The 14,848-nt window shown below is 33.9% G+C and overlaps 1 protein-coding gene across 2 annotated transcripts in view; it reads left to right on the top strand.

Annotated features, from left to right (window-relative positions):
• The window catches only part of ADAMTS3 (ADAM metallopeptidase with thrombospondin type 1 motif 3), a 248,032-nt gene that overhangs the window by 219,328 nt on the left and 13,856 nt on the right, over positions 1–14,848 (top strand). The window contains exons 13-18 of one of the 2 annotated variants that reach the window (XM_081057912.1): positions 511–686; positions 1,835–1,968; positions 3,535–3,658; positions 7,367–7,447; positions 9,220–9,383; positions 14,237–14,402. In XM_081057912.1, coding sequence (XP_080914038.1) covers positions 511–686; positions 1,835–1,968; positions 3,535–3,658; positions 7,367–7,447; positions 9,220–9,383; positions 14,237–14,402 — 845 coding nt within the window. Of the gene's footprint in view, positions 1–510; positions 687–1,834; positions 1,969–3,534; positions 3,659–5,615; positions 5,700–7,366; positions 7,448–9,219; positions 9,384–14,236; positions 14,403–14,848 lie in introns of both variants that reach the window. The other variant, XM_081057913.1, reaches the window with a different exon arrangement.

Below are 14,848 nucleotides of genomic sequence, written 5' to 3'. Positions count from 1 at the left end.
GAAAATTATAGTAATAAGAGCAGCTAAGATTCACGCTGAGCCATACTTTGTGCTAAGTGTTTTAAATGTGTTAACTCATTCAGTCCTCTCAGTTTTTCTCTAAGGAAGATAGGATTATTATTTTCATTTTACATATGAGGAAACTGAGGCACAGAACTTGATGAAAGTTTCTTTGGGTTGCATCTACCTGTTTAATGCAATAGAAAATATTAACATTAATTTCCTGAGTCCATTTTTATCTTTTGTATTTTTTTTTTAATATACTTTCACCATGCATTTAAAACATACCATTTGAAAAGCTGCTTTAAGTTGAGTTTTGGGTCTCCCCTCCCACGCAAGCAGGGAGAGTATGGTGCTTTTGGAAAGGGATTGAAATTAGGAAGTCTGAGTTCATTCACTTGGTGCTGGCAGCTCAGAAGCTCTGGCTTTCTGCCCTCAAACTCTGTGTCTGCAAGCTTCAACTGCTGGATGAGAGCCAAAAGTCCTTTTTAAATGTTGTCTTTTCTTTAGGCCTATCAATGGTGGTCAGGATTGTCCTGGTGTTAATTTTGAGTACCAGCTTTGTAATACAGAAGAATGCCAAAAACACTTTGAGGACTTCAGAGCGCAGCAGTGCCAACAGCGTAACTCCCACTTTGAATACCAGAACACCAAACACCACTGGTTGCCCTACGAACATCCCGACTGTGAGTAGACACCCGCTTTTTGCCCCCAGCATGGATGGTTACTTAGGGTTTACACTCTGTATACATCAATCCCTTGGACTGTTGATCCCTACTTGGTAACTTAGAACACTTGGTGCTTGTAGGAGTAAGTCCTTCCAGATTTCCAAAAATAAGGTTAATGCACTCCTTTCTGTGGAGAAGTGAGAGTTGTGCTTTAGTTCCCGCCAAACAACACAACCAGGGGAAAGCAAACAAAACAGTTTTCTCATCCAAATAAATTCCCTCTACTAGGAAATGTTTTTGGAATATTGTGATCTCTCCTTTCTGAATAAGTGGACGAAAATATAGTTCTTTTACAGTGGAGTCAGGAACAAGAAAAAGACCATTATTTAATAATAGCAGGCACTTTGTAACCTTTTACTTTTGTATTGTATACTCCTTGCTAAAAAAATACACTTGGAAATTCCCTTTAATGTTTCACTTCTTACTCCTGAATTTTCAGTTAAATATGTTCTAATGGAAACTTCTCACTATATTTCTTATTTGTGTGAATAAGAAAAAATAGTTGCATGATTATTATGTGATATAACACTCTGCTGAGTTCAGTTTAAAAGCTGATTTAAAGGAAAGAGGCATCCATGTTGGGAATCTAAGTTGCAATGCATTTAGAAGAAATGCATTATTTTTATCTATTTTGGTGACGTGAGTCACATAAATTATGTTAAATTTAATTACTAAGATCCTAAAAGGGGCAAAAACTGTACTAAGTCGTGAAGTCAAAAAAAGATAAATCCTTCCAGTGCTCTGTATGTCCCTAAAACTAAACTGGTTCTGAATTCAAGTCTATTGAAGAGCTGTGCTTAAATCTAGGTTGCCATACAACCTAATTTGCCTGTGATAATCCCAGCATATAACTCTTGTCCCTGTGTAATTAGTATTAATAATATAGCCCCTTTCATTCTCAAAAGCATCCTTGTTTAAATGTTAAATCATATAGTCACCATGGTTAAAACAAATGCCAAAGAAACAAACTTTTCCCCTCCTCTTTATTATATCATATTTTGCTTTTAGGAAATCTTTGTATTTTGTATTTTAAAAATAAAATAAGCTATACTGTTCAAATATATCATTTTATGTAAATAGTTGATTTAGCCCTCCATCTTACGCAGCCAAGAAAAGATGCCATCTTTACTGTCAATCCAAAGAGACTGGCGATGTTGCTTATATGAAACAGCTGGTGCATGATGGAACGCGCTGTTCTTACAAAGATCCGTACAGCATATGTGTGCGAGGCGAGTGTGTGGTGAGTGAAAACTGCTTCTCCCAAAAGCTCCCTACAGTATTACGCAATTCTACTTCTATCGTTCAGCTGCGTATTTTCAAAAATTTTTAGCTATTTCTTATCTGTGAAATCACATTATCATGAGAAGGTATGAATAGTTCAGTAGCTGAACTAACTCTGGGAAAAACTGCACTTAATAAAATAAACTTTGTTCACTGGCAGAATCAAGATTTGAATAGTTTTCCTAATTTCCAGCCAAAAGGCTTTTTCTACATTACTCTGATGTCTGTAGGTTGTGAATAGAACTTGGGAGCAATGCCTTTGCTTTGAGTATTTTACTAATACCCATCTGCTATTAAAATACAAAGTCTTTTTTTAAAAAAAATTCAATGTTAGATATGTTTTATCTTTTCCTTAAGAGATAATAGAAACTTCTTTCTCCTTTTCTCACCTTCCAATTGATTCTAAGTTTAAACACTGAATTTCATATGTGAACAAAAGTAGTGAACATAAGAAAACTGGTTTTTGCCCCATTTAATCTTTTTTTAATGCAGTTTATTTTTTTATTCATATTCACATGTCATGTTAAATTGATATGAAATTACCCTTATTAACTTTAGAACACATTGCTCCTGTTTGATTCCTTTTCACTTGAGAACAAAAGTGTTACATTAATGAATCTTAAGTATGTGGATGACTCATAGTTGAACTAATATTTCCCTGAAAGTAGAATCTGTGTTTTCTTCATCTTTCACCTCCCACAGAATCTAGTGCAGTCAATGGATGTGTTGTTATTTTCTCTGCCCACTCGCACCCCAAATTTATCATGTGTCATTGTATCAAGTGTCATTACCTCATAATGATTTACATAAAGGACCTACCCCAGCTCAGGAAACCTTTAGTAGTTCCCTGCTAAGTTAATGTGAAAATGCAAACTCTTCCTGATACTCCAGGCCTTTCACAGCCTGTGCTTTGCAAATCTTTAACTCTTCTTCCCCTGTCATACCACACTAACTTTCCATTCATTTAAGTATTGTTCTCTGAACCCACTTTCCATGAATGTACAACTTCCATGGCTCTGTTTGAATCGCTCTGTATTTATGAAACGCATTTCCACACTCCCTGTTCCTTCAGGGCCCTGAGATCGTCTATATCACTTTGGTGAAGATGTGTCTTACATCCCTAACCAAGTTGTAAAGCTTGTCCTAATATACAGGTCGCTATTTTATTATTCATCTTTACAAATATAAGAGCAACAAGGGAAAAGCACCATCTTCCTTTTGGCCGCTCAAAATCACCTAGAACATCTGTGCGTGATAAATGTTTGATGACGATGACTATCCATGATGGTTATTAGTCTGGGGGAAGTTGATCATAGGGTACGATTTAACCTACAGTACACGTCATTTGATTACACAGTAGTTCTTTAAAAGATTGAGGTATCATAAATCAGAGCTAGATCGCAAGTTTGGTGCAAACTGCCAGACTTTGGGCTCCTGATTAAAACAAATGAATCACCATTCTCTAGGAAGCTGACCTTGTCTTGGCACATTAAAATTAGCCCCATTTAACATCTTCTCTCCCCAGAAAGTGGGCTGCGATAAAGAAATCGGTTCCAACAAGGTTGAGGATAAGTGTGGTGTGTGTGGAGGAGATAATTCCCATTGTCGCACTGTGAAGGGGACATTTACCAGAACTCCCAGGAAGCTTGGTAAGATGAAGTCTCTCTTGAATTTAGTATCCTCTCTGATTTGTACTCTTTGTGACTTCCTCTTTTAGGAATGAAGCATTTTCCCTATAAACATAACAAAAAATTAGCTGCTGATTATTTTTATTTAGATTATCTTTTAAGAAACTGTTAAAACCTTTAAATTCATGACAAAAAATGTATCTACTAAACTTAGATAAGGAACAAATAAAATCAATATCAATTATAGTAGCTACCTAAAATGTTTTGTTTATTTTGTGTTTTTAATAAAATGCATTAGACCCAATTAGTAGGATTGATGCTTATTTTGAATTTTCTGTTGCATATAAAATGTTGATCAGAAGTTTAAAAAATCAGAACACTTTATGTACAACTTAAGATATTACATTCGTTTTGCTTCTTTTATTTTAAAAGTGAACATGTTTATCCTGTTTATAAATCTATAAATTTAGGGTCCATATTTTACATAATTTTTAAAGTTTTTCTAATTAAACAAAATTGAGGTACAACCTTAAAAACACCCAAGAAATAATTGCTTATGTGTGTGAACTTTTGTGCTTGCTAGACAGTCAATGACCTGGTCTTAGGTGTGTGGTAATGATTCAATAGATGTACAAAAATACTAATATTATGCAAAAAATTAGTAGTTTCATAATTATTCATTGGAAATTTCTTAAAATATTTGGATACAAACATTTATTACTAAATAATTGTTTGAGTTTATAACAAATGTTATTCATCTATTCAATAAGCATTTATTGCACAAACGTTTCTGGGAATTCAGCATTTAAGGATAAATTTGATGTGGTTCTTCCTTTAAGAAACTTCTCCTATATCATCCAAAGCACAGTCGGTGTACAGTAGTCCATTATAGAATGAGTGAAAACAAAATAAAACAAACAAAAGCAAAGAGATTTGATTTACTTCAAGGACAATGTCATGGTAGTAATTTTCCCTTTTAGAGGAAAGGAAAGTAAAAACATTTGGTCTTCAACCAAATGGAATAATTATCTTAGTTCTTTTTATTATTGTTATACCTCAGCTACACAACTCAAGCCAATTCCACACATACCTCCTTTGCTCTTTGATATAGTTAGGGGAGCAGAGCTAGGTGATGCCATTCTAGTGTGTTTTTCTTAGGCATTCCCTACTCTAGTTACTGAGTATTGCTATTCCTATGTGATATTTACTATGTTTTGTACATTGAAAACTGTTAAAAGGCAATTATTACCATTTCTGACTGATTATATTATTTTAATAAAGCAAACAGATTTAGAATTATATATATATAAATAATGGGTTTGGTGGAGTAAAATGTACTTCTTTCCATCTTATGAAATGATTTAGTGTGATTTACTGCAGTTGTGTATTATTATTTTAGGTGTAACATAATTCATTTTATTTCCAGAGTGAATTAATGTAAAGAAAAAAATTCTTGACATAATCATTTTTTTCTATATTATGTGTAATATGAGGTAGTGATACTTTTTTTCAGATACTTCAAAATTTATACTAAACCTGTGAATCAAGGTCAGAAGAACAGAAGAAAGCTTTCGTCAGTCATACAGATTCAAACTACTCGAAGATAATCTAACATCCATTTCTTTGCACTAATGCTGTTATCATAGTCATCCAATAGACTAATTAACCTTTTCCAACAGGGAAACATTTAAGCAAGAGGTGCCATAAAGAATTGAAGTTGCTGGAAAATGAAATCTGCAAGTATTCAACTTCAAATCACCTATATCATTTCTCATTCATGCTTAGTCTTACTTTCATTGACTATTAACAGTTTATTGGCATTTGCTAACTATTATAAATGCATTTTGACTTCAACATATAAAATTACAAAACATATTTTATATCTTACCTAATAATATATGTAGCTTATTGTATAGTCAATGAAACAGCAAGACTGATAAACATGAAACCTCTACTAATTAAAGACATTCTATTTAAGGGAAGACAAGAGGCGCCTTCACTTTACCCAAAGGAGCTCGTAATATTTCTCTTGCTGAAACAAGGGAAGCTAAAAACGTACTGGGTAAGTTGTAGCAAACTGCAGAAAGATGGGCATCCATAAATGGCATCAAGCTGTTTTGCTGTCCTTGGCATCTTAAGGATGTTTCTCCTAGCCATTGCACACTCGGGCAAACATGGTACCTTTCATGTACTGGACTTGACCCAGGCTCAGATGCTGAAAACCTTGACCCCAAAATGACTGTTCCATTTAGTTAAGCCACTAATGAAATTGTGAAAAAGTTGGGTAAATCTACACATAGGCAGATATTAATTGTCCATATACAAATGACAAACATGTTTTTGTTTCTGATTCCATCAGCAACTTTGTGTTTATAACTGAATTTGTGTCAATACTGATCATATAGTTTATGAATCGGATGTTTCATCATATAAGGTGTCATCTTCCTATATTTGTATTTTTTTTTCAAAACTTATTATGGAAAATTTCAAAGATATATGAAAAGAGAGTGAAAAGTATAAGGAATCTTATGTAGTTATCACCTAACTTCATCAACTATCAAGTCATAGCAGTCTTTTCATCTATTTTGATGGAAATGAGATATAACACTTGATTTCTTTATTTGCCCTGACTATTATTGATTCATAGGTAGGATCTTAATTCTAAATGATCTTAAGATAATCTTTAGGACATTTGATAATATTAAGGTTTGTTGTATATGATATTGACTGTAATAGGGTTAACATATGATTTTAAAACCCAAGGCAACCCATTAATTGTATAGATTTGTATTATTTTTGCATTGGAAGAGTGAGGTTAGGGTACATGTAAAGGCAATGTACAGCACAGCTTGCAGGTCTTTTCCAACCAAATCATTCAGTAAAATCTACAACATACACAGAGGGTGCCAAAAAATGTATACACATTTTAAAAAAGGAAAAATTGTATTAAAATTGTAATAATATATACCGATAACAAAAGATGAATACAAGTCACTTTTGACTTCTGCAATTACAAGAGGTGTTCAAAGTGGTTACCATCAGCATCCAGACACTTCTGATTACGGCGAACTACTGCTTGAGCAATGTTGACCAAGTGTCCATTTTTATACAATTTTTTGGCATCCCCAATATTTTAAAACATTCTCATTATAAAACTTGTTGAAAGTTTTAAAATTAGTTACTAACCACAAGAAAAATGAAAGCTGCTCACTAATTTTTTAAATTTCTTTAGAATAAAGCAGGCTTCTAAATGTAAAGATATTTCATTAATTAAAAGATTAGCTATCTATACTCACCATTTATGCTCTTAAAATTATATATAGACAGATAAAATATCTCAAGAAGTTTACCAACCCTGTACTCCAAAACCTGGTCCCACTTCAAAAAGATGGTTTAGAAAACTGAAATCACATAAAAGTACAGTATTTGCCTGAATTATTGTTGACATAATTCATAGGTCAACACAAGGTGAATGGCTGATAGGTTGGAAACAAGATTAACTCTTTTCTTCCTCTTTAATTAAACAAATAAAAAGATTTCCTTTGATCTCATGTGAGATGTCACACAAGCTACCAATGCTTTGAAGTTAATTTCTGTTCTGAAACTGCTTCTTTCGGTTTATGGATGCCCTTTTCTGCATGCAGGTGCAGTAAGAAGGTAATGCCTGACTAACCACGGTTGTTGCTTTTTTCTCCTTTGCTTCCTCCAATATTTACCACACATGCAAAGGGTACCTTAAGATGTTTGATATACCCCCTGGTGCTAGACATGTGTTAATCCAAGAAGACGAGGCTTCTCCTCATATTCTTGGTAAGTGTGCCTGTCTTCTGGCTCTGCTTTAACATAGACTTAACCATGGAAATGTCAAGAAACCATATCTACCTACCTATCTATCTATCTATCTATCTATCTATCTATCTATCTATCTACCTACCTACCTACCTACCTACCTATAGATAGATATATGTATAGATGTATATATAGATATGCAAGATTCAAATTACATATAAATGCATTATTGTGAGATTTTTGTTGGTCATTTCTCCCAACTATTCTTTGTTTAAAACAATATTGAAAAATAGAGCTTTAATTCTTATTGAAACCTGGATTAGTTATTATTAAGTAAAGAAAAGAATCATGGGGCAAATTTGTACTTGTTATGCATTTTTGTTCTGCATAAGGGAATAAGAAAAATAAATATGTTAAAATGCACTAAAGTAAGGAATAATATCAGAAAAATTTGCCATATTTATGTTGACAAATTAGTTCTGATATTTCAGTTGATGCTATACTGTATGCCTCTCCTTACTTTTATTGCATTTTAAGTTCTTGACTGAAAAGCTACCACATATCAATTTTATTAGTCTAATGAAAATTTTCCTAATATCTGTTATGTGTCTAGTTATTGACTGACACATGCAGATACATTTGCATGGCTGTTTATAATTTCCAAAAGATCCTTTTTTTTCCTTTATGAGAGGATCATGTAGAAATGTCACTTTAAAGGGGTTCATATTCAAAGGGTATATACAGGTATAAACATAACTATCACATATTCCTTAACCTATTAAAGCACTAAGAAGATTTCTGAAACTAAAACATCATCTGTCAAACCCATGAAAATTTGTAGAAAGTTGATTTCCTAAATGTGTGACTTAAAAAATGAATTGTTTTATGGTATTATATAGAATTTTTTTAGTATTTAAATTATATTCACTACTAGATTCTATAACAGTCTAGCAGTCAGCCAGTTTTTTTTTTTCTTCTGGTAATTAAAATTACTTATTTTTCATCCTAGAATTCAGATTATTATGTTAGGAAAATAGACTAGTTTAAAAGCTCAAGAAGAATAAATGTATTTAACTGAAATTCCTCATTTTCAGTAACGGTGTTAATTAGAAATTTTATTTTCTAACATATTTATATGCCGATAAACATCTCCAAACTTTAAAATCCCATTTGTTATTTTTTTATCCATTAGAGAAAGCGTTTTATTTTCTAATATATAGTAAATCTATAATACATCAAGACTTCTATCACCAGTAAACAGCTTTTTTCTAGCATGCAGAAGGGAATGTGGCCTTGGAATTTTACAATTTAAGATCTAATTGTTGGCCTAATAATTAGTTCAACTATATTGGGTGCCTATAAATATTTAACTTGAAAGAGATATACAGTAAAGAAGCCATTACATTATATGATGAACTAGCATACATGATTTGTACTGATTATTATAGAAGTATCCATTGTTTTCTAAATATTCCCAGGTTTCTGAGGACATGTATAGGATGAGTGAGTTAGAAACTGTTATCCTCTTTGACAATGTTTTCAAATTGGAACATTTCCTAATTTTTATCTTCTATGCAACCATCTTGCTATTGTTTTTGACTAGTTAGGAATGCCTCTTGAGGATTTTTAAAAGCCTAATAAAGGAAATGGGACTCATATCAAAATTAGCACTTGTTTTGATTGGTTTGTTGCTAATAAAGTCATTGATTTATAGAAAGGGATAGACTTACTATGGAACATCAAAGCTGTAATGTGATAAAATGTCTGCTAGTTACTCGTTTTGCTTCCTTTAGCTATTAAGAACCAGGCTACAGGCCACTATATTTTGAATGGCAAAGGGGAAGAAGCCAAGTCGCGGACCTTCATAGATCTTGGTGTGGAATGGGATTATAACATTGAGGATGACATTGAAACTCTTCACACAGATGGACCTTTACACGATCCTGTTATTGTTTTGGTATGTGGCATTACAGGCTAATTATGGTGTTGGTTTAGTTTTTAACTTTGTAATCTATCTGAAAAATACTTTGACCTTGAACACTATTTACTTTCTCGTTTTTTTATAATTCCATTTATCTGCCCCCTCTCCACTATTTGTGCAACTTTGTCACATATTTTATTATATATACATCATAAACCCAATAAGAGTACTATGATTTTTTTACTTTAGTGATCTTTTTTTTACTTTTGTATTTAGTTATTTGTTGACCAAAAAAAATTGAGTTTTATACTTATCCCCATATTTACCATTTCTGATGCTCTTTATTTTTTCCTGTAAATCTGATTTTCCATCTAATAGCATTTACCTTCAATATAAAGAACTTCCCTTAGCATTTCTTGTAATGTGGGTATGTTTGCTAGCAATGAATTTTCTCAACTTTCAATTATCTGAAAATATCTTTTTTTCAGCTCGTTCTTAAAGGGTATGTTTACTAGATACAAACTTTTTGGTTACTAGTTTTTATGTGTTTTTTTTTTTTCTTTTAGCACTTTAAAGATATTTTGTACATTGTCGTAGGGAGTTCAAGGAATTTCAGGGCTGATCAAGGAAATACAGAGGGTACCAAAAATATGTACACATTTTAAGAAAGGAAAAAACTGTAGTAATTGTTTTCAAAGTATTTCAAAGTATAATAATATATACCGACAACAAAAGATGAATATAAGTCACGTTTGACTTCTGCAGTTACAAGAGGTGCTCAAAATGGTTACCATCAGTGCCCAGACACTTCCGATTACCAGCGAACTACTGCTTGAGCATAGATTACATCTCTTAAAATGTGTATACACTTTTTTTTGGCACCCCTGATAGATGTGACCATGAGGTGGCAATAGCATGCACAAGCTTTGTTTGTGACTTCTTAGCAGGTTTGCGTGTAGAACCACAATCCAGAAAGAGAGAAAGGAAAGGGAACTCCTGGAGAGAAGAGACTGGAGAGGGAGTTTGTGTGCTAGGTGATGTCACTCAGCCACGCAGCGGGGAGTCTCTGGGTCATAGAGCTTTAAAGGGCAGCAACAGCAGTATGGGTTCCTTAGAACCAGTCTTATTTACAGTTAGCAGATGTTGAGTGCAGTGTCACTGGGGTATCCAAAGCAGCCTCTACGTGGCTAATAACATGCTTGTTTGAGGTACATTGAAAACAATTGGATATATAAAATTTTGCTTTTGATGCTAGCAGGCTTTTGAGCTAGGAACTCAGCCTGCGGTGAAGAAATAAACAACCTCAGGGCCAGTATACAGAATCCATCTTTGACTCGTTTATATAATCTGTCTTCTAGATCTATCATTTCTGTTGAAAAGTCAACCTCATTTATATTGTTGCTCTGTATTTAAAGAGTCCATTTTCTCTGACTGCTTTTATAGATTTTTTTCATTATCATTTTGTTTTGTTTGTTTAGCAGTTTGACTGTGATGTGCTTAGTTTATGATGTTCTTTGTCTGTATCCAGCTTGGAGTTCACCAAGCATCTTGGTACTGTAAGTTGAAGTTTTCCACCAAATTTGGGTTAAATTTCCATTATGTGTTCCAGTTTGTTTGTTTTTTCTCCCATCTCTCACTTCTCTACTCCTAGCACTCATTTACATGTATGTTAAACCAGTTGAAATTGTTCCATACGTCTCTTAGGCTTTGTTCATGCTTTTATAAACTTTTTTTCTCTGTTCTTCAGACTGGATAATTTTTTTGAGCTGTGTTCAAACTCACTGACTGTATCATATGTGGCCTCCAATATGTTGTTGAGTCCATCCAGTAATTTTTTTCTGTCAGATGGTATACTTTTCTAGAATTGCCATTTTTTAAAATTATTTCTGTTTCTCTGCTGAGATTTCCATATATTTTCACTCGTTATGTCTAACTTTTCCCTTAAGTCCTGTGTCTTCATGTTTCCTTAAATCCTGCTTCTATTGGCTGCTTTTTTTTTTTTTTTGGTCAGATTTTCCTGCTTCTTACAATCTTTTTTACTGTACACTGGACATTATAGATGGTAAGTTGTGTGGCATTTGGTTTATATTGCTTTCCTATAGGCTATTGAGTTTTGTTCTGGCTGGCAGTTAAGTTATTGTCAATTCCTTCTGATCCTGGAGGCTGAGTTTATTCTTCACTAGGGCTGATCTATTTCAGTTTGTCCTGTTCTTATGATACAGCTCTTTTGGTGCTTTAACCGAACACCTGAGGTGTTAATGAGGTCTCTGGACTCTGGCTGGATGAAAACTCCTGTGTCTCTCAGCCCTGTCTGACCTCGAGTATCTCTGTCCTGCTCCCAGACTTGGAACAAACACTCATTGGTAGATGGCATGATATCTTGGCTTAGGCATGCACAGACCAGCTTTCAGCCTAGGACCCATGCAGCTTTCTGGGCTCTACGTAGCCCCTCTTCTTTAGTACCCTGCTCTGTGAATTCCAAACTCTGCTCTCCATCTCCTCAGCTCAGTGAGACTGCTGTCTTGGCTGAGGCTCCTGCTCCCTGTGCCAGGGTCCAGAACGGCGTAGAACCTGGCCTTGTCAGGACGCCCGGACCTGGCATTTCTCCTCTCTCAGGAATCATTGTCCTTTGCTGCATTATTCTCTGCCAAAAAAAGTTCCCTCATGTAATTCTATCCAGCTTTATTGTTTTTAATATCAGGAAGGCTCCTCTGTTATTCCCTCATGGATGAAAGCAGAAGACATCTACTTGATTTGAAAACTATTGTTGGAATCTGTATACAAATGTTTATTAGACTCTATAAAAAATATTGTACTAATCTAAAATCAAATTTTCCCACTCAATTCCAAGGCTTCTTTTTTCTTTTGAAAATTACTTCTTTTTGGTAAAGTGTCTGTTCAAATCTTTTGCCTATTGTTAAAGTAGGTTGGTTTTTTGGTAGTGTTGTTGAGTTTTAAGAGTTCTTTATATATGCTTGATGCTTGATGTAAGTCCTATGTGAAATATGTGATTTGTCAAATATTTTCTTCTAGTCTATAGTTTCTTTTCCTTCTTTTAGTTTTTCATAGAGCAAAATATTTTCACTCTACTGAAGTCCAATTTATCATTTTTTTTCTTTTATGGATCAAGATTTGGCTATTACATAAGATTTTTTTGGCTAATCCAGGGTCAAAGTATTTTTTTTTCCAAAGGTTATAATTTTACATTTTACATTTAGGTTTATGAACCATTTTTAGTTAATTTTTATATAAATTTTGTATGATATATTAGGTTCACATTTTTGCATATAGATGTATATATTATCTACTACTACATAACAAATTACCCCAAATTTAGTGGCTAAACACTAAGCAACATTTATTATCTCAGAGTTTCTGTGGATCAGGTATTTGGGGGCAGCTGAGCTGGCTAATGCTGGCTCAGGGTGTCTCATGAGGTTGCTGTCAGCTGTGGCAATCTGCTTACCAGCTCAGTCACCTGGCTATTGGAAGGCCTCAGAAGATTACTCCCAAGCTTTTCCTTGTGCTGGCTTATGGGCCTGGGATCTTCACTATGTCAGCCTCTCCATAGGTTGCTTACGTTTCCTCATCATATGGCAGCTGGTTGCCACTAGATCAAGAGATTCAAGTGACAAAGAAAGTGAAAGAGAGCAACAAAGACAGGAGTCAGTCTTCTTTAACCTAATCTCGAAAGTGGTATCCCATCACTTCTGCTGTTGTGTGTTTGCTAGAAGCACGTCACCAAGTCCAGCCCACACTAAAGGAAAGAGGAATTAACATCAACTTATGGAGGGGGAAGTATCCAAGGATTTGTGGACACATTTTTTTTTTAAGCCATGACAATTTCCAGTTGTTCTAGCATTATTTGTTGAGAAACACTGTCCTTTCTCCATTGAATTGCCTTCTCGTTAAATTATCTTTTCCTCTATATCAAAAATTAATTGTCTAAATGTACGTGGGTTTATTTCTGGACTGTCTTCTGTTCCCTAGGTTAGATAATATTATTGCAAAAATGCATATTGATCAAAATCTTGTTGAGTTTGAATGATTGGAGATCAGAAGCTCTATATAATTATACTGAGAGGCCATTTACCAGTCCATTATAAGAACTTTAAAAAGTATTTGTACCCTTTAGCCCCCTCAGGAAAAATCAAAAATCACCACAAAGGTGGAGACAGATTCTAATCAATACAAATATTTATTGTAAGTACATGGTTAAATAATACATACTACTTTTAGGCTTAAACACTACAGTGGCACTTTAAATTATGTTTTCAAAGAATATTTATGGACTTGGGAAATGTATGTAACACAGTAAGTGAAATAAGCAACTCCAGAAATGTATGTGTGTCCGTGCATATGCACACGCAGAAACACACACACACACAATATGAAAATACCTTGTGATTACATCCCAAAATAATAGAAATGACTTCAGTTTTCTCTGGGTTAGTAGAATTATGGATGATTTTCCATTTTTCTTGTATTTTTCCATAATGTATGTATTTTCTGGAGGGACCTTTATTTATCATCATATGAAAACAGTTGTTTTAAAGAATAATTTTTAAATGCACTAAGGAGATATATAACAATGAAACTTTTAGTGAATCTTATTGTAAGGTTACTATTTTTTATAATACAAATTCTTATTCCTTACTGTATGTATTTTTATACTTTCAATGGTCAAAGTTTTATATATTTGCATTTTTTTTCTTAAACACGGCACACTTGTACTTTCAGTTGACAGAAACAAAAACACTATATTTTTAGAAACTACTTGAAAGTCTTCCAGTTTCACTAGGAAAAGTATCCTGATTTTTTTTTAATTTTTCAAATTTAAAATTTTAAACTCTCAGGTGATTTACATATCTATTTCATGTGTATGTTAGATTATACCTCAGGAGAATGATACGCGCTCTAGCCTGACATATAAGTACATCATCCATGAAGACTCTGCACCTACAATCAACAACAACAATGTCATCCAGGAAGAATTAGACACTTTTGAATGGGCTTTGAAGAGCTGGTCCCAGTGTTCCCGACCCTGTGGTGGAGGTAACAGCTGATCGTATTCATTGCATTACCATGTAATTCATATTAAGCTCATCTTCTTGCTTCTGTCTTAAAGATTGTCTTAACTGAGGCCACAATCTGAGAATACCAGACATAACAACTAAAGAATAAATACAAAGCATTTCTACTGAAATCTCAGAATCTACCAAGGATAGAAACCCATCCATAACAGTGGACCTTCTTAAAATCTGCTTGCCCGTTCCCCCTGGGTTCTTTCTGTCTTATATTCAGGCAGTGGTATTTTAATCACTTTACTCTTCCCAGACTCCCAAATTCAGTGTCCTCTGGTGCTTGCCTTTCTTCTTTACTTTTACTTTCCATGCCTATGCATTTATTTTCTATCAGTGTTAATAAAAGAACCGTGTACCAGATATTGTTTTAAATGCTTTATATATTAATGCATCAATACTCACAATCCTCTATGAGGT

This window comes from Rhinolophus hipposideros (assembly GCF_964194185.1).
Source record: "Rhinolophus hipposideros genome assembly, chromosome: 1".
Lineage (NCBI taxonomy): Eukaryota > Metazoa > Chordata > Mammalia > Chiroptera > Rhinolophidae > Rhinolophus > Rhinolophus hipposideros.
This window is presented reverse-complemented; position numbering and strand designations above follow the sequence as displayed.